This window comes from Pezoporus flaviventris, unplaced genomic scaffold, assembly GCF_033815535.1.
Source record: "Pezoporus flaviventris isolate CSIRO_AGI_PZ_B2104156 unplaced genomic scaffold, CSIRO_AGI_Pfla_v1 ptg000219l, whole genome shotgun sequence".
NCBI classification, from domain to species: Eukaryota; Metazoa; Chordata; class Aves; order Psittaciformes; family Psittacidae; genus Pezoporus; species Pezoporus flaviventris.
In genome coordinates this window covers 256,213-277,086 of record NW_026892767.1, presented here as the reverse complement: position 1 = coordinate 277,086, position 20,874 = coordinate 256,213, and the positions used below count along the sequence as shown (strand labels likewise).

Below are 20,874 nucleotides of genomic sequence, written 5' to 3'. Positions count from 1 at the left end.
TCAATATGGATTCCCCCAGTTACCTGTTTAAGTCCTCTTGAGGGTTAGCTTGGTGTCCCCAGGTTCAGTCACAACTCTCCATTCCTTTATGGGTCCTTTTACTCGTGATGCGTATGTCCACCCTTTTTCAGCAGTTCTTATCGCCGTTTCGGTAGTTAGAAGAACAAGAAATGGTCCCTCCCAACGAGGGGTTAGACTACCCTCCTTCCAACTTTTTATCAATACCCTGTCCCCTGATCAGATTTTATGTATTGATAATTCCAAAGGAGTGCTTTGTGCTAGCATTCCTTTGGCTCTGAGTTCTTGCATGTTTTCATTCAAAATAGTGATATAGTGTTGGATAGTCATATCTTCCAATTTGGGGTGACTTACTGGTAGCCCTTGAGTGTAGGGCATCCCATATAGCATCTCAAAAGGTGAGATTCTGATGTGGACTATTGTACAGGGGGATTGTACAAGGGGGTACTGTTTAAGTTACATGGCTTACTCAACAGATATATCGCTCAGCAAAAACCCATTGTGCCTTACCAAGAGAGTTAGGGTTAAGGAATGATTTATTAGGGGCTGCAGCTGCTTGCTGAACAATGTATATTGCTTGCTTAACATTTCTTGTGCTTGCCAAAGCAGGATGGGAGGATACAAGGCTATTGATAAGAGGAAGGAACCGTAACCTGGTTCCTGCTCTCTGGACCCCAGACCAGCTGAAATTAGCTTTACAGTTTGGATGGTGGCCAAACAACCAGGGAGCATGCGCGACGACTAAAGGTGAAAAGCTCAAGAAGAGGAAGACTCATTTACTTCATCTTGAAGACCCCTACCCACAGAAGGAAGACTCAGTTACTTCATCTTGAGACCCCTGCCCATGACCAGAGGGGGCACTACGCATGTGCAAAGGACCTTTGAGCTCATTATAATGCGAAGCGGGGATAGGACATGAATGTGTATAGGCGTATTGTGTAACCTAATGCATATGTAGTACTTTAGAGGATAAATGCGGAGAACAGCGCTGGGGTGCACATGCTTTCAGAGGAGTAATCCCCCATGCGCCTCAGCTGAATAAAGGCATACCTACTTTACAACTTTAACAAGTTGTGGAGTCTATCTGCTTATCAATTCCAGTTGTCGAATTTGGCATAGTTCTAAATCCTCATGTATTAACTCTTTACCTTGTGTATTTATCAAACCCCTTCCCATATTTTTTCTTCCCCACCACCTTTATTCCCACTCCCCCGCTTTGGATGGTTCCACCTCGCCCCACGGCGGGGGTCCCGCCGGAGGTCTCCCCGCGCTCAGTGCAGGGGCTACAGCTTTCACTCTGACCCATTTCCCTTACCCCCAAGGGACTGTCTGGGGGTATTTCTGGTAATTCGCTCCCTGCCTTATCCTTGGGACCTCTCCATGGGCCCCTTCCTGGGTTAGAGTTACGACTTTTACTCTGACCCATTTCCCGCTGGGTGTGCTTCCCCTCAATCGATCACTATCACTTCCCTCCTTCAGCAGCCAAGTCCCTCACGGGAGATTGGAAACGCACTTAGAAGAAGTCCAAACTCGCTTCACACATCTCGATGCCCTGGCCTGTATTTCACGGGTCAGTATACCCAGTCCATGTCTCAGTCATGCGCAAACACAAATCTCCAAGCCCTCCGTCTCTTCACAGAGGAAAACGTCTCAGTCACACGCACACACTGGCCTTCCCACCCAACCAAACGCTACTTACAGTCCGTTATTCTCGTCCGGGTCTTCGTGCACAAGAATTATGGGTAATTTATACTGCAGTTTTCCTGGGAGCTCGAATTCCTTGGTTATTGCCTCTCGGTTCATTCATCTCTCGAGACTGTCCGGGGCTACCGCTCCCGAGCCACAAGTTGTGGGGCGCCCCTCCTAAGAGCTATAGTCCCAGGCAGCCACACAGAGATCACATCGGGGTCACCAATTTTGTTATAAAAATGTAGCCAATCTGTTTTAATTGATTTTTACTATAATTAATATCGAGAGACAATAAGCAAGCAGCGCTGGGTGCGCCGGGGAGTCTCTGCTCTGCCCGAGACGCGCACAGGGAACTTATGGGGATAGTATCTTATACTTTTTGGTTTCCCGGGCTTCTTGGGTTTCAGCCAATCCTGTTGTCTTCTTTTCCCGGGCTTCTTCAGCCAATCCTGTTGTCTTCTTTTCCCAGGCTTCTTCAGCCAATCCTGTTGTCTTCTTTTCCCAGGCTTCTTCAGCCAATCCTGTTGTCTTCTTTTCCTGGGCTTCTCCACCGGTTGCTGGGGTCTTGTCTCTGGGTGAAGCAATATTATATCTATCACAACTCTGACCGCCATCTTAGCCCCCATAAATTCCACTCCTTATGTGTTTATTTGTTCAGCGCACAGATTTCACAACGTTCTGTAACAGGACTTATCTCCAAGTTACCTACCCCCCCCCCCCTTTCCTAAGAACATTCATGCAATTTAAACAATGAACAAAACGTTTCTTTGCACAATATTGCGGTTGACCCAGGGGAATTATTCCCTTGTTTCTTCTTCCTCCTCACTGTGGTATTGACAGGGACACTTATCATACCCTTTGCACATAGCACAATGATCACAAGGGATTCCATCTCCACACAAAGTGCAATGATCACTAGGACCCCTGAGTTCCTGACACGAATCACTGTGATGTAACTCACACCATTCAGTCCCAGAAAATTCAATAATCCCACCATTCACTGGACACATTCTTCCTTTGTTTCTGTGGCAATTAATAGATCATCCACATATTGAAACAGAGTCCCCATCTGAGTGAGTGGTTTCCATGATTCTAGTTCCAGTGCCAACTGATTTCGAAAAATCACTAGACTGTTTTAAAACCCTTGAGGTAATACTGTCCAAGTTAATTGGGTTTTCCTTACTGTGTCAGGATGTTCCCATTCAAAAGCAAATAAATTCTGGTTTTCTTTGGCCAATGGTAAGTAAAAGAAAGAGTCCTTTAAATCCAAGACAGCAAACCATTTCTGATTCAATTTAGTCAATAAGGTATACGGATTAGCTATTACTGAATATCCTCTACAAATTTCTTGATTCCTGAGATCTTAAACCAATCTGCAACTTTTCTTTACTGGCAAGATAGAAGTATTATATTCCAACATTCAATTAAGAACTTATATTTTATAATTTATTAATTATTTTTTAATTCCCTTTCCTGCAAATTTAAGAGATATTGTTTTATTGTAATTGGGCAGCCCCCCCTTTTTCTTTCTACTTTAACAGGCAAGGCATTTTTTTTTTTTCCTTACCTGGAACTTCAGATGCCCATACTCCCAGATATACCTGGATTAAGGATTTCTTCTTTTTCAGGGAGGTCCTCTTGTTCACTTTTTCTGTTGAATTAAAGATAAACTCAAAACTGCAATTAATTGATTTTTAACTCTTTAATTCCATTTTGCCTTCTTTAAATGTTGCTTCTTGTCCTAACAAAGATTTTGGAGAATTTAGCATGCATAAAAATTTTATGCATTCCTATTTGTTTTCCCAATTTGTACTTTAAGAGTTTCAGAAAGAACGCCTCTTTTTGCCTTTTTTGTTGTTGTTGTTTTTGTTTTCCTTGGTGGCCGGTAGCTCCCACATCTGTAACAAGTTCTTTTCCCTCTGAATTAATGCCGAATAAGTTGCTCCTGTATCCACTAAAATTCCACTTTATTTCCTCTAGTCCCTAGTTTTAATTTAACCAGTGGATCTGCTAGGGTAGATTCCCCAGGTCCCTTGTCACTCTAGTTCCAATTCAGCCACCGGAGCCACCCCATGGCACTCCCCCCCCCCCCCCCCGGGCAGTCTCACTTCTAAAGTCCAAAATTCCCCACAGCATACACACACCGATTCGGTCCCATAGGAGAAGAACCCACTTCCCCCACCTTTGCCCGACATTTCCTCCTCCAGCAGTTTCAAAGCATTCAACAACCCCTCAGTCCATCTATCAACATGTCTGTTCCCACTTGTTTGCCTGACCCAGCACCCATCCCGTGCTCAAATACAGGAGCTGTGTGAGCTCCCCCCCTTTCGCCCTTGTTTTTCCTTTTTTTTTTTTTTTCTCACAGCTGCTCACCCTGCTCTGCAGGGGTTACAGATGCCTGCCTCTGCAACAGCACTTCTGCTTTAATGTGAATGTGCTACTTGTTGCCAGTGACAGCAATCTCCTCCTCCTTATCAATATCTGATAGGACAGATAGAGGGTGCTCCTCTCACAGGTATCTGTGATATATAATTTTTCTATTTATTTTCCTGATTATTGTTTTTTAACTTTTAAACATCATTCCCCCAGTATCACAGGCTGAACAACATCTCTCCAGCTTAGCTTTCTGGTTTTCCCTGTCCTTTTCCAAAGCCAAAATAAGGAACCTATATAGTACTTCATCCCATTTTCCTGGCCACCTCAAAACCCACATTAATTGTAACAAACTATTATAATTCAGAGTTCCATTTTTAGGCCATTTCTCCTGATCACAGAATTGTAGAATTAACCAGGTTGGAAAAGACCTTTAAGATCATCAAGTCCAACCATCACCCCAGGGCTGCCAAAACCACCACTAAGCCATGTCATTAAAGGCCTCATCTCAATGTTTTTTGAACACTCCCAGGGACACTGATTCCACCACTTCCCTGGGCCACCTGTTCCAATGCCTGATCACCTTTTGGTGAAGAAATTTTTCCTAATACCCAGACTAAACATCCACATGCCCAGCTTGAGACATGTCATTATGAGATTAAAATGTGTTTTTTTATACCTCTCTCCTACAATTCAACCATTTTCATTGCTTTATCTAATTAAATTCACTAAGAGTTACCAGACAATGGGAGCTGTAGCCCCATTTTCTGATCTGACAAATTTAAAATAAATAAATTATACATGTACACACTGCCATAAAGGATCCTCTGCCTTAGGCATCAAACAGCCTTAAAGAACTGCTATCAAACCCTAACACACGACAGACAGAAGGAGGAATCCAAGCCAGGGAAAATTCAATATCATATTGGAAAAATGCTTAGCAGTCTCCAGAGCAATCCAAGTCTGGAAAAGCAAATCAAACACATACAGATGATGACCATGGGAAAGAGTCATTTCATTGACACACTGTTCTCTTTCCATATCATTCCTGAATGTCTTATGGGTTTTTTACAGATAAGCATATAATAAATAGGGGGCTAATACCTGTCCTCTGGTACTTAACTTCAGAGACTTCACACCAAAATCCCAATTAATACTTTCCCCAATCTAATAACCAATCACAAGCTTGGAAATTAACTTTTCAAAAGCAAGCTTTTTACACTCACAATGTTTTTACAGATACAATTCATACACATATAAGAACATCACAGTCTTTATAAAAAGATACACCTGTACACAAGACCTGATATTCCATACGTACGCATCAGGTACTCAACTTTATCCAGAGAAGTTTCATATCAAATTTTACAAATTAAAAATAACAGGGGTGTACATTATGCAAAATTACAGGAGTGGAGAATTGTAACTTTTAAGCTGGCAATAGTCTAACTAAAACCAGACATTGGTTACAATATTTTATCAACGTTTTCTTGTTTACCGAGCCCCCAGAAGACCCTCCCAGTTCTTTCCAGTGTGCCAAAATGTAACCCAATGGGCTTTTCTTCAGAATTCCCTTGTTTTGACCAGCTCCCATTTCAAACAATCTTTTACAAATCTCTATAGCTTCTCTTTCCCAGTGCTCTGCAAATGCACTTAAAAATATGACAGCACCTACACACAAGTTTATGATATTCTCAGGGGGTTCAGTAAAATATATCTCCGGGTTCTGCAGATCAGCTCCCTGTTGTCAGATGATAGTTTCGGTTCCAGCAGAATTTACACTGCCCTAGTATCCACGGCAGGTTCCACAGTTCAAAAGTTACTATGCACCCATATGTGTGGCTACAAGCCTCTGGTACTGAGTGTAAAGTCCAGGTCTCAAGAGTAGTACTACAGATATTAGAGATTATACTTCTCTTATACAGCCACTGGGGCGCAGAGAGGGAACTCTTCTTAACACACACACACCCACACCCCTCCCCCATTAGCCACAGTTTACTTTTGTCTACTCCTCCCCCACCGCTTAAACACTGTAATCTTTAACACTAACGACAGACATATACACACACAAAGCACTTAGGCACAATACAAAACAAAGACGCTTCGTCTGTCTCCGGCCGCTCTCCCCGCGGAGAACACGGAACCGCGGATCAGGACTCCACACTCGCTTCGTAGCTATGCTATGTCACAGTCACACAGAAACACAAACACACATGGGATCCCACACACTCACACTATGGTTCCGCCTTACTCTCCTCCTGCTTCTTATGGTAGCAGGTCCGTCCTGGTGCCCAAATTTGAGATGCAGCAGAGACCTGTTGGGTTCGCCTACCCTTCACCTTCTTCCACTGTGGTCATTAGCAGATCCTTCCTGGCTCCCAAAACTTGGACACAGCGAAAACCCAGACTCACCCGATCCACCCTCAGGATCGATCGCTAGCGGTCGCTCTATCGCTCCGTGAGTCACAGTATCGCAGTATGCTAGAGATTGGAAGGGACCTCAAAAGATCATCTAGTCCAATCCCCCTGCCAGAGCAGGAACACCTAGATAAGGTTACACAGGAATGTGTTCAGGCGAGTTTTGAATGTCTCCAGGGAAGGAGACTCCACAACCTCCCTGGGCAGCCTGTTCCAGTGTTCTGTCACCTTCACTGAGAAGAAGTTTCTTCTCAAGTTTAAGTGGAACCTCTTGTGTTCCAGTTTGTACCCATTACCCCTTGTCCTATCATTGTTTGCCACGGAGTAGAGCCTGGCTCCATCCTCGTGACACTCCCCCTTTATATATTCATATACACTAATAAGGTCACCCCTCAGTTTCCTCTTCTCCAAACTATAGAGACCCAGCTCCCTCAGTCTTTCCTCATAAGGGAGATGCTCCACTCCCTTAATCATCTTTGTTGCCCTGCGCTGAACTCTCTCCAGCAGCTCCCTGTCCTTCTTGAACTGAGGGGCCCAGAACTGGACACAATATTCCAGATGGGGTCTCACCAGGGCAGAGTAGAGGGGAAGGAGGACCTCTCTCGACCTACTAACCACCCCCCTTCTAATACACCCTAGGATGCCATTGGCCTTCTTGGCCACAAGGGCACAGTGTTGGCTCATGGTCATCCTGTCGTCCACTACGACACCCAGGTCCCTCTCCCCTACACTGCTCTCTAACAGGTCGTTCCCCAACCTATACTGGAACCTGGGGTTGTTCCTGCCCAGATGCAGGACTCTACACTTTCCCTTGTTATATTTCATCAAGTTATTCCCTGCCCAACTCTCCAGCCTGTCCAGGTCTCGCTGGATGGCAGAACAGCCTTCTGGCATGTCAGCCACTCCTCCCAGCTTAGTGTCATCAGCAAACTTGCTGATAGTAGACTCAAATCCCTCATCTAAATCGTTGATGAATATATTAAATAATACTGGTCCCAGTACGTCCCAGTACTGACCCTTGAGGCACTCCACTAGTTACAGGCCTCCAACTAGACTCAGCCCCATAGACTACAACTCTCTGGCTTCTCTCCTTCAGCCAGTTCGCAGTCCACCTCACTACCTGATCAACCAGACCACACTTCCTCAATTTAGCTGTGAGGATGCTGTGGGAGACTGTGTCAAATGCTTTGCTGAAGTCAAGGTAGACCACATCCACCACTCTGCTATCATCTATCCACCATGTTATATCCTCATAAAAGGCTAAGAGATTGGTCAAGCATGACTTCCCCTTGGTGAAGCCATGTTGACTGCCCCTCATAACCCTCTTATCCTTGATATGCCTTAAGAGGGAACCAAGGATAAGGTGTTCCATCACTTTCTCAGGGATGGAGGTGAGGCTGACTGGTCTATAGTTACCCGGGTCCTCCTTGCTTTTTAAAGACTGGAGTGACATTTGCTTTCCTCCAGTCCTCAGGCACCTCTCCCGTTTCCCAAGACTTGGTAAAGATGATGGAGAGTGGTCTAGCAATGACTTCCGCCAGTTCCCTCAGCACCCGCGGGTGCATCCCATCTGGACCCATGGATTTATGGATGGCCAGATTGCTCAACTGGTCTCTAACCCATTCCTCATCGACTAAGGCAAACCGCTCTGTTGACCTGACTTCATCTAAGGTCTCAGGGGTAAAGGACTCTTCAGGACTGCCTGCAGCAGAGTAGACAGAGACAAAGAAGGCATTCAGTAACTCTGCCATCTCTGTATCTTCTGTCACCCATCCCGTTCATCAGTGGGCCTACACTGCCTCTGGTGTTAGTTTTATCTGCCATGTATTTGAAAAAGCTCTTTTTGCTGTCCTTGACCCCTCTCGCCAGATTTAATTCTAAGGAGGCCTTAGTCATCCTAGCTGCCTTCCTACATCTTCTAGCAGCAGCCTTATATTCCTCCCAAGTGGCCAGCCCCTCCTTCCATGACCTGTAAACTCTCCTCTTCCACTTGAGCATACCCAGCAATTCCCTATTTAGCCACGCAGGTCTCCTGGCCCTCTTCCTTGACTTCCTATGTGTCGGGATGCTCTGATCTTGAGCTCGGAAAAAGCAATCCTTGAATGCCAACCAACTATCTTGGGCCCCTTTACCTTCAAACAGCCTTGCCCATGGGATTTCCCCTAGCAATTGCTTGAAAAGGCCAAAGTTTGCCCTGCTAAAGTCCAGGGTTGCAATTCTACTTGCTATTCTACTGGTCCTACCACACAAGATCCTGAATTCCACCATCTCGTGGTCGCTGCAACCAAGGCAGCCCTCAACCTTTACTGCTTCGACCAGACCCTCCTTGTTAGTGAGGATGAGATCCAGCAGCGCTCCTCTCCTGGTTGGCTCATCCACCATTTGCAGGAGGAAGTTATCATCCATACACTGGAGGAACCTCCTGGACTGCGGCTGGGTTGCTGAGTGGTCCTTCCAGCAAACATCAGGGAAGTTAAAATCCCCCATGACGACCACGGCCTGTGACTGTGAGGCCACTCTCAGCTGCCTGTAGAAGGCCTCATCAACTTCCTCACCCTGATCTGGTGGCCTGTAACAGACACCCACAACAGTATCCCCCCTGCCAGCCTGCCCCTTAATTCTCACCCACAGACTCTCAACTCGCTCATCATCTGTCCCTGGACAGAACTCGGTGCATTGTAGCTGCTCTCGCACATAAAGAGCAACCCCACCACCCTGCCTGCCTGGCCTGTCTTTCCTGAAAAGGACATAGCCCTCCATGACTATATTCCAGTCATGTGAGCTGTCCCACCACGTCTCTGTAATTGCCACCAGATCATAGTCTCCTGACTTAACACAGGTTTCCAACTCCTCCTGCTTATTTCCCATGCTGCGCGCGTTGGTGTACAGACATTCCAGGGAGCGAGCTGAGCACACCGATTTCACCCTAGGATTATAGGAGGCCTCCCAGTCTTCATCAATTCTGGAGTGCTGCCCCACTGGGGCAAGCCCAGCTACAACCCCATCTCCCTTCGAATCTAGTTTAAAGCTCTCCCAATGAGCCCTGCTAATTCGTGCCCCAGCATCCTTTTGCCTCTGTGAGATAAACTTTTCCCACATGCCATTGTCCAGACTGGTGCCCTATAAAACCAGCTGTTATGAAAGAATCCAAAGCCCTGCCTGCAGCACCAGTCTTGAAGCCAATCGCTTATGGATTGAATTTTCCCATTCCGTCCCACATCATCAGTGGAAGATGGAAGGAGTGAGGAGAAGATCACTTGAGCCCCAGACTCTTTCACCATCCACCCCAAGGCCCTGTAGTCTTTCTTCATCCCCTTCAGACTGCGGGAAGCAGCTTCCCCCTCACCTGTCTGGAAGACCAGCAGCGGGTAGTAGTCTGTCGGGTGCACCAGCTTGCCAGGTTGGGGAGCATCCTGGTGATATCCCTGATCCGGGCTCCAGGCAGACTACACACTTCCCTAAGATGAGGGTCAACTCTGCATATCGGGCCCTCTGTTCCTCTCAGAAGGGAACTGTCTACTACGGTGACCCTTCTTTCTTTCTTATCAGAGGCAGTCTTGAGGTGCCAAGTCAACCGCCTTTTCCTATGTGGCCTTGTAGGCAGGCCTTGCACCACATTCTCACCTACCTCTCCTTCAAGATCCAGGGCCTCAAACCTATTACGGAGGGACACCTGGGGAAGCAGGGCAGGAAGGGGGGAGGGTTTCCCACGACACTGAACTGGAACTCGCTTCCAACCCTCGTTGTCTTTTTGGTTCCCTACCTCTGCGCAACAGCTACAGGGCAGGGGCTGTCTCGGGCCATCCCCCTCTGTCTGAGAGGGCAGAGGGTCCAATCCCCTTTTGGGGGGTACCTCCCTGGAACCGTTCCAACTGGCACGCCAGGGAGTTACTCCACCAGTCGATCTCCCTTTCACATTCCCTGATGGTCCTCAGCGTCTCAAACTCCTCCTTAAGTTTTGCCAACAAGCTAAGCAGATCTTCTACCTGCTCACACCTCACACAGGTGGAATGCTGTCCTCCCTCCCCGGGCAGCAGCAGGCTCTGGCACTCCCTGCATCCAGAGACCTGAACAGCCACAGTTTGGGACAGGGTCTCTGTCTGAGTTGCTGCAGTCTTCTTACTGCAAGCTCTCTTTCTGGAGGCGACCATATTGGTCAGCAGTCTGGGACACCAGCAACAGGGTCAGCAACACGACCTGCTTGTTCCTCCCTGCGCCTGGTAGGCAGCGACACGTCGCTGCCCTCTCAGAGGCTCTTTCAAGGCAAGGGGCAGGGCGGTGGTCGCCGTCACCGTGGGAACGCCCCCCGCTACGTCAGCCGCTGTCTCGCAAGGGCTGCTGGGGTTTCGGGAGATGTCGGGAATTGCGATGCTTCTGTGCTATTCTCTCTGATTTTCCTAATTTCTGTTGAACCTCGAGGTCGCTGAAGCGTGCCGGCTGCGGCTCTAGTTGGGCTAGCTCCGATCAGCTGACTGAATGAGTCTCCTGCTTGCAAGCCCTACTTGCCAAGGGGAACTACGCTGTGCGCCAGACGTCTCTGCACGCCTTACCAGCAGCTCCGGGCCACGCGTACGCCTTACAGGCCCCCTAAATATTAAGTATACCGTTTCGCCGCAGCCGGCACAGGTTGTTGTCTGTCCTCGCAGTGAGCGGACAAGGAGCGGAGCTCCTCCAGGCAAGCGGCCTGGGGCGCCTAGGATGTCAGCCGATCCTGCAGCCGAACAGAGGTCTCCTGGCTGGCTCGCCAAATTGATACGCGGACTGACTCCACAACTCGTTAAAGTTGTAAAGTAGGTATGCTTTTGTTCAGCGTTGAGACGCACGGGGATAATTCCTCAAAGTCATGCGTGCCTCAGTGTTGTTTCCTTCTACATTTATTCTCTAAAGTTATATATATATTCATAAGGTTGCACAATACGCCTATACATATTCATGTCCTATCCCCGCTTCGTATTATAATGAGCTAGAAGGTCCTTTGCGCCTGTGCAGTGCCCCCTCTGGTCATAGGTAGGGGTCTCAAGATGCAGTAAATGAGTCTTCCTCCTGTGGGTAGGGGTTTTCAAGATGAAGTAAATGAGTCTTTCTCTTCTTGAACTTTTCACCTTTTAGTCTTCACATACGGCCTTAGGGTTTGGTCAGTGTCCCAGCCATAAACCATCTGCTTCTCCTCCTTCAGGGGTCTGCTTTTCCTTATCAATAGCTGCTTATCAGTAGAATCAGGCATCTGCTTTTCCTTGTCAATAGAATCAGGTGTCTGCTTTTCCTTATCAATGGTTAGTGTCTTTGTTCTGCTTAGCAGGTATGATAGGTACAGACAATACTTTTGTTTAAGCAAGCGAATTCCTCTAACCCCCCGTACATTGGTTAACCCTGTATCAGTAACAGAAAAAAAAAAAAAACAAAAAACAAAACAACAAAGCACTACATATCACGTCTCTTTACTCATTTTCAGAGCGCAGGAGAGATATAAACGCTTCTCCGTTACGATTTTCTTCTGGGGAAGACACTTCTGGACGGCGCTCCGCCCCGGGGTTGTGGCCTTGCCACCAAAAGGGGCGGAGTGGGCCACCGCCATTTTGTAAAGAGCTCAGAGGCAGCAGGTTCCTTTTGTGTGCTTCAGTTGTCCCTGGAGAAGTTTCTGCTTGCCGCCATGTTCGTCGCCCATGTGGCTGCTGCCCTCGTCCGCTTCTTGCCGCAACAGGCCAGCTTGGTGAGCGCGCTTCCTTTTTCCTAGGGTGAGCGGGATCGTGGTCAGGCGTCGCTGCCGTCGCCGCCATCTTGAGGACTGTGGTCTCCTGCTTTCGAGAGTCTGGGATGGGGTATATGTGTGGGGCTCGCCTTAGTTCTGAGTGATAGTGGGATCCCGATCCCCTAAAAGAAGCGGGGTCACCCTTATTTGGTGGGTGGGCTTTCTAGGGCATCGTCTTCCCTTCCCCGGAGATGTGGATTGGCGCTGTTATGGTTCAGGTTAATGTCTGAAAGCTGCTAGATCCTAGTCTGAGTTAGGGCTTTGAACTGTGAGGCTTGGCTAGGTGGCATTCTTTTTCCCGTGTCTCTGAGGAGAGTGAGGGTGTGAAGGTCTGTTAGGACCTATGCTTGGCTGGTGTTTCTTGTGAAGGGAGGAGAGGCCTGCCTAGGCCTTCAGAGAAGTAAAAATTACGATACATGGGACTGTATTGGGAGCTTTGTTTGGCATGTAGATTTATAATTTTTTTAATGCATTCATTATCCTAGATTTGGGGGTTTTTGTTTGTTTCTGCTATTGTATGTGTTCTAATCGTACTTTAGAAATCCTGCAGTTAGGTTTTTCTTGGAAAGGTCAGCTCTTTAGAAGGAAATATTATTTCTCCCTTGTATGTAACCAGGAAGGGTGTGCTGATTTCTTTATCCCCCTAACTTTTGATGTTCAGCACAAAGGTGGCAAACGCGAGGAAGTGTTGCTTTGGGAGTTATTGCTGCAGTGCTGTGATGCAGCATAAATGCATTGCAGAAAAATGCAGCAAGTAATTAAGAGCAAACTCCTTTACTATCTGTCCATGCTTAGTCATGCTCTAGACTTGGTTCCATAACTGCAACTTGTGAATGGAGTGGTGTGGAGCTCAATTCAAAACTGAGACACATTAAACATATAAGCTCATGATCACGTTATCTTTTAACATTTTCTGAGTGACTGAGGAAATCTCACTGTTACTGAAACAATTATTTTAGATTTCCAGACACACCCTGGGTGCAGTATTTGTTGCTACAAGAAACATCCATGACTCCAAAGCATGCTTTCAGAAAACTGGTGAGTCTGAGAAAGGTCTTCATACAAGTGTGGCTTCAGCACTTGCTCTATCACACAAAAAGGAGTTTGAATTTGGAGTGTGAGGGATGTGTGTGTGTCAGTTGAGAAAGCATTTGAGGACATTTATGTACTGATAGTGTTTAACAGTGAATTGTCTGTTACACAGTCACATCCAGGAGACTTCACTTTAATAACTATTCAATATTCAATATTTAATAACTATTCAAGTTATGCCCAAACCAAAGGCGTAGTCACATGTCCCTTAGTTTGCCTGCTTCATGAGGATTCAGTTCAGTCTTTAACTCCTGCAGAATTATTTTCAAAAAATGCCTCCAATTCTGGTTTCCTGTCTTGCTTGTAACAGTATGAAGGAGCAGATGACTTTCCCAGGCCTACCTGGATTTGCCCTTGTGTCTTTGAATATAACTTTTTGGCTGCCAGCATCTTGGTGGTTAGGTTGTGGCACTGCATAGCTATGTTTTTGGTAGTGGTTCATGTACAATTTCTGAAGTGGTTTAGGGTGATTAAATGTATTATTAGTTTACAGTGTTATTTACTGTTTTCTAGCTGAGGAAACAAAGTTATTGGAGGAACACTGCCAAACAAGTTTGAGGAAGCTGGAGAATACATTTTTACAGCTTATACTGAACAACTTGCTCCTTAAATGTATTAAGTTCCTTTAATTATATTTGGCTTTGGATTACAAATTGGTTGACAAGGTGTTTGGATGCCTCTAGTTGAAGCAAATACTCTGCAAATGGAGCTAGCATGTCCATTCTTTATGGGCTAAGGCTAATTATTTAATCCAATTTCTAAGGGGGGAAGATTGCTGATAGTGTAGGACATAACAAAGGTAATTGATAACTGCCATCAATGTTTTGATTAAAGCTGGCTCATAATAATGAGTTAAAGCTGCTTTTATTGTCTGTGAATACAGAAGCTATTATTTATCTTATGCATCTTATGTAAGGAAGACTGTTGATTGCTAAACCTTGTGGTATACCTGAGAAAGGGTTTGATGGCTTGTGAGTTCAAGACAAGCTGATTGAATTCATATGGTGCCTTAATGTGCTAAATCTGGTTTGAAATGTCTCTTTCCAGGTACTGCTGAGGTATCCTCTATTCTAGAGGAATGTATTTTGGGAGCTGACACCTCAGCTGAGCTTGAGGAAACTGGTCGTGTGCTCTCAATTGGTGATGGTATTGCCCGTGTGTATGGCCTAAGAAATGTCCAAGCAGAAGAAATGGTTGAATTCTCTTCTGGGCTGAAAGTAAGCTTTCACTAAAGCAGTTGGTTTAGCCTAGAAATATAAGGAAGACTTTTAGGGAGAACATAAGACTATACTTGGAGGTGCTGGTATGGACCTTTTACAGACTTCATTTTAATATGTAGTAACTAGTTGAAATGATACTATAAAACCCCAAATATTCTTTGAATTTGTAACACTTTGCTTTTCCGGTTCTTGACCAACATTTGAGTTTGTTTTCATCTAGGAAGTATAAGAGCTAATCTGGTGTTGGATTTTTGTTTTCTTTGGTTTCAGGCTGGCTTTTCTGTTCACTTTTGAATAATAGCCTCTCTGCTCCAATATAGTGTGCAGTTTACTGACCTTTTGCAGTCCTAACAGTAGCCTAGAGTTAAAAAGCTGTCTGTTCTGAGAGTACTGCAATAGCTCTTACAGTATTTTTAATGACCTAGCTTGCCTTAGGCAGAGAAGGAGCCAGTGCTTTTCCCTTGTCCAGCTCCTAGGCAGGAGACCAAATGTTGTATTTGAGCCCTGCTTATTCTTTCTGTTCCTTTCAGAGATTAAGGACTGAATGCTAGACTGCTGCAAATATAGTTATGTAGTAAGATGAAGGCTTAGGCAGGCTCTGTAACCAGCATGGAAGAACATACACACCTTGTACATAGAAGGAGAACATTGACTATTGTTACAGATAAGATTGAAGTATATTATGCTGGGTATTTAACGCTGTAGAATAATCACATCAGTTTTAAACTGTCAAAATGTTTGTAAATGTCTGTATGGGTTTTCTCAGGACAATGTGATCTTTGTCCTAGGGTATGTCCTTGAATTTGGAGCCTGACAATGTTGGTGTTGTCGTATTTGGTAATGACAGACTGATCAAGGAAGGGGATGTTGTGAAGAGGACTGGTGCCATTGTGGATGTTCCAGTTGGGGAAGAGCTGCTGGGCCGTGTTGTAGATGCCCTGGGCAATCCCATTGATGGGAAGGTAGGTGTAACTAGTTGTTTACTGCCTCTGCTTATATCTATGTGATAGACTGCAACAGTGATTTTCTTGTCTTTTAAGGGTCTTGTTACATCCAAGACACGTAGAAGAGTTGGCTTAAAGGCCCCTGGGATCATTCCCAGAATCTCTGTGCGTGAACCTATGCAGACTGGTATTAAGGCTGTGGACAGCTTGGTGCCAATTGGTCGTGGCCAGCGTGAGCTGATCATTGGTGACAGGCAGACTGGGTAAGTTAAATGCCTGAGCTAAAAATGTTTCCTTAAACAGAGACTAGAATACAGTGTGTGCTGATGTACAAAGCTGAACACAGAAGGTCATAGAGGTTGGGAGAACTGTAGGCAGCTTAATTTACCAGCCTCTGTGTTACACAGGAAAACTTCAATTGCAATTGACACAATAATCAACCAGAAACAATTTAATGATGGAACAGATGAGAAAAAGAAGCTGTACTGTATCTATGTTGCAATTGGTCAGAAGAGATCTACTGTTGCTCAGCTGGTGAAGAGGCTCACTGATACAGGTACAGATTTTTGAAGATGGTTGAGCCTGGCAACTCGTGACATCCTGTTTTCTTTAGTATGTTGAATACTACTATGACCTCTTCTAGCTGCAAGTATAGGCAGAATTATTTCCTTATGAGTGAGATACTTGCTTTTGTGGACAAGAAATCTTTCTAAGTATCTGGGGAAAAGAAAACCCTTTCTGCTTTTGTGTTGTTTTTTGTGGGTTTTTTTGTTTGTTTGTTTTGGGGTTTTGTTGTTGGTTTTTTTTTGTTTGTTTGTTTTAGCAGAGTTGAGAGTTTCCTTTTGGCAGTCAGGCAGGCCTGATGACAAGCTGTGGCCTACAAGTACTTCTGGATTTGGCATTTCTTTTATATGTATGCAGTAAATTTCTTTTATATGTATGTCAGTTACAAATTTGGTGGAGAGATTTTACTGCCCAAATGTAAGGGACTAAATGCTAGCATCTTTTCAGAACAGTGATCTCATTGATCAAGGCTGCATATGTAATAGAGCTTGCAAGAGATCAGGCACCTTACCTCTTGCTTGCTGGTCAAGCAGATTCATACCTAGCAGGGGAAAAAAAGCCAGCAGAACAATCAGCATAATTTGTTTGGGACTATGAAAAAAAGGGTAATATCACCTTGCAACAGCCAGGAAACCATGGATTTCTAGGCCAAGTTACTTCTAAACTAAAGTCTGTCTTAGTGAAAGTTTAAACTTGATTTTAAATGGGAAAGTCTGCAAGTGTTAGACATTAGCACATCTGTCAGCACAACTAATCTAGTACAGTGGTCTTTCCTGTAATAGTGTAGCAATGCTGTCTGGGCTTGCTTCAGCAGCTAGTATTTCACATGCATGTTGTGTTTGCTGATTACAGGCATGATGAGGTAATATATAATATACTCCATGTGTCTCAAACTCTTTCCAGATGCCATGAAGTACACTGTTGTGGTGTCTGCCACAGCATCTGATGCAGCACCCCTGCAGTATCTGGCTCCTTATTCAGGCTGCTCCATGGGGGAATACTTCAGAGACAACGGAAAACATGCATTAATCATCTATGATGACTTATCCAAACAGGTCAGGAAACATTGTTTGTAGGCCTCATAGTCTAGTATGGGCATTTGTAGCTTTAAGAACACCTCTAGGTTTAGAAATTCAAAATTTTAAATGAGCTGAAGTCTGAAATCTTTCTTTATACCACACAGGCTGTTGCCTATCGTCAGATGTCTCTGCTGTTGCGTCGCCCCCCCGGTCGGGAAGCCTACCCAGGTGATGTGTTCTACCTGCACTCCCGCCTGCTGGAGAGAGCAGCCAAGATGAATGATTCTTTTGGAGGTGGCTCTCTGACTGCTTTGCCTGTCATTGAAACTCAGGCTGGTGATGTGTCTGCTTACATTCCGACCAATGTCATCTCTATCACTGATGGACAGGTAGGACTTCTTCACATTCCAGTACTTCTGTGTAATTTACTGGCAGGTCTCTAAGGAGGTTTCCAGGCTTCTGACCAAGATAATAGAACAATTTTTTCCTACAGATTTTCTTGGAAACAGAGTTGTTCTACAAAGGTGTCCGTCCAGCCATCAATGTTGGTCTGTCTGTGTCCCGTGTAGGTTCTGCTGCTCAGACCAGGGCTATGAAGCAGGTAAGCATGAAACTGCTGCTTCTCTTAATACAGACAAGTTGTGTGTAGACTTTCCAACCCATTTCACTCTAAATAGCTGTGAATAGAGAGGGGGAAAAAAGCTTTTTAATTCCTTAGTGTTATGAAATTATAGAAGAACAAACTTTGGGGATCTTTGATATTTCTGTTGCTTGCTGGGGGGGGAGGGGAGAAGGAAAATAATATCTGCATAATGATGTAGGACTGTTAAGTTTCAATATGTTAAACTGGTGTCGTGGTTTAAACCCAGCTAGACAGCTTGTTCACTCACTCCCCCCTTCTTGCCCTCCCCCTACTCCCGGAGGGATGGAGAGGAAAATCGAAAACAATGCAACTCCCACGGGTTGAGATAAGAACAATTTAGTAACTAAGGTATAACACAAATCATTACTGCTGACACCAATAATAACAATTGATAAAGGAAATAACAAGGGAAGAGAATACAGCACCTCAGCACCACCGACTGATACCTCCTTCAACCCCGCAGTCTCCTAGCCCTTCCAGGTAACTCCCAGTTACATCCTGGGCATGCTGTGCTGTGGTATGGAATACTTCTTTGGTCAGTTTGGGTCAGGTGTTCTGTCTCTGCTTCCTCCCGGCTTCCCCTACTCCCTGGCAGAGCATGAGGCTCGGAAAGTCCTTGGTCAGACCAAAACATCAGTATTATCAGCTCGGTTCCCAGGCCGAAAGTCAAAACACAATGCTGCACCAGCTACTAAGAAGAAAAATGACTGCTACTGCTGAACCCAGGACAGCTGGGTACTGATCTAACTAGAAATAGAAAATGCTCTCCTAATCCCATGCTTTTAGTCTAGATATGGAATTAGGTTTAATATCAACTGTCACTATTTCAGGGAGGAATGGCATGTTTGTGTTAAAAGGCCAAGCAGACTGTGGGATTTTTTAGAAATGCATATAATTGTCAGAATCTTGGGATTCATTTGACTGGTATGCCAAGCAAAGCTGACTTGTGACAGCTGTCAGCTAAAGATAACCTACAAACTACTAGACAAATTTAAAAGGTGGTCAAATTTAGCCTGATCTGTATCTTGTGTGGTAGGTGGCAGGTACCATGAAGCTGGAATTGGCTCAGTATCGTGAAGTAGCTGCTTTTGCTCAGTTTGGGTCTGATCTGGATGCTGCCACACAGCAGCTGCTGAACCGTGGTGTACGTCTGACAGAGCTTCTCAAACAAGGACAATACGGTGAGTGTTTTGGACTTAAGTCTGCATTTCCTGTTAGTCTTGTGTTAACAAGGTTGGTTTTTGTGGCAGCATTGTGTCCATTCTGTGAATGCATGAATGCAGACTGTATTGAACCATGTTGTAGATGTGCAGTTGATCTTCACAGAAGGACTCTGTAGCACTGATGTGTCCTGATGTCAGTTACCAGTGGCATGAATGCTTTCTCTTCTGCAGTTCCCATGGCTATTGAAGAACAGGTTGCAGTCATTTATGCTGGCGTAAGAGGTCACTTGGACAAGCTTGAGCCCAGCAAGATCACTAAATTTGAGAGTGCTTTCCTAGCTCACGTACTGAGCCAGCATCAGGTCCTCCTCTCCACAATCAGGTATGGTGATTTATTTTATGTCATTCCAAGGATATTAATGGTTACAGAACTGTTAATTTAGTGTATCCTAGAACATCAGGCCTTGAGCTGCCTGTACCAGAACTGGAAGTCAAATCAGCCTTTTTCTATTGTCCTTGCACTGCTGTAGCTCAGCTTCATGGCTCCAGCTTTTACTTAAGAAATCCAGCTGGTGTTTAAAATTGAACCTACTTGCATACCTGAAAACACTTAATTTAATCTAGTTAGTTCCTGTATTTTTGACAGCTTTAAACTGTTAGGGTGGTGTGGATTAAGTGCTGCTTGTTGCCTTCCCTGCTGCTGAGTGGACTGCTGTGGATTGAGTGTTTCTGTAGTCCTGTCCTAGTCCTAGCTTGTCTTGTCATGAATCAAATCATGTGCCTTCCATCTCCAAGGCACTACTCTGTAGAAGGCAGAGCCTTGTTGAACTATGTACAGCTGGTTTGAAAGTATTTGTAACAAACCTCAGTTCTTTAAACAGGACTAACTGCCTTAGGAGAAAGGGATGTTAGTTTCAGTGGTATAGCTTTATGCATCAAACAAAAAGGTGTTAATTTATCTGCTAATATTCTTAGAAGATTGATTGTAGGGTTTTTTCTTCATCTTAGTCAGGGATTGACTGTTTTCTATTTCTGTGTCAGAAGTTTAACTCTTTCCACAGGACTGAAGGGAAGATCTCTGACCAGACAGAAACAAAGTTGAAGGAAGTAGTCACAAGTTTTCTAGCTACTTTTGAGGCATAAACTCTTAAAACTGTTCAGACCAAGCTGTTGTGAACCTGTGCTCCAGCTCCATCAAAGACTTAAAAGTATGTGTGTCTTGAATGTACAGATCTCGGCGAGAATAAAAGATCCCATGTAAAAAGGCTTGTATGTTCTGTTCTGAATTACTGCCTTTCTGGCTGGCTTTGTGCACCACACATTCCTTTAAAACCACAGGGTTGAACTCCCCTGGACACATGGTTGTCAAAATAACTCTGAAAATTCAAAACAGGGGGTTCAAATTTGGGTGGATCATACTCCTGTAGAAGATTGAATAGGAGTAGTGGCTGGATTCTATGGCCAAGACTGACAGAGATGAGGTTTCTCTTGCAGGTTTCATCCTGTTTGCTGGGCAGCTGATTTCTGAGGAGAGCATACAGCTGAGGAAGTTGCTTTGCTATCTTGTCATGGGTGGTAACTAATTGGACCCCACCTTTTTCTTTGAGTCTGATGCTGTAATAGTATTTCTTAGACTTGCTGCCTTACCTCTCCTGGTGCCTGGCTTTTGGAAGGTGGGTTCTTTTAGAACTGACTGCTGAGGTTGCATTGGGTACACTGGAGCTCAGTTCTTCATCCTTGGTGAGCCTCTGCACTGCAATTGCTGGTGATCAGGACTTTCACTGAGGATATCTGCACTGTCCCTGGTTAACATCCTTCCCAGGAGCACCCTTACCTACAAGTTAAAACCTCCTGTGTCACAGGCAGCTGGAAATGTTTCATCTAAACCTCTCTCATGGTTTCAGCCTAATAAGCTTCTCTATTAATAGAGTGCTTAGAGAGGATGAGCTCTTGCTTCTGCAGAACAGGGAAAAATAAACACT

The 20,874-nt window shown here is 45.0% G+C and overlaps 1 protein-coding gene across 1 annotated transcript; it reads left to right on the top strand.

Moving 5' to 3' along the window:
- The first annotated feature begins 12,148 nt into the window (after window positions 1-12,148).
- Window positions 12,149-20,158, top strand: LOC133262747 (ATP synthase subunit alpha, mitochondrial-like). Its single transcript, XM_061442205.1, has 12 exons — window positions 12,149-12,208; window positions 13,207-13,285; window positions 14,387-14,556; window positions 15,348-15,521; window positions 15,600-15,766; window positions 15,911-16,059; window positions 16,971-17,122; window positions 17,251-17,475; window positions 17,580-17,687; window positions 18,766-18,910; window positions 19,124-19,274; window positions 19,954-20,158. The coding sequence occupies exons 1-12, from the start codon at window positions 12,149-12,151 to the stop codon at window positions 20,033-20,035; spliced, it is 1,662 nt and encodes a 553-aa protein (XP_061298189.1). The 3' UTR covers window positions 20,036-20,158.
- Window positions 20,159-20,874: the final 716 nt, after the last annotated feature.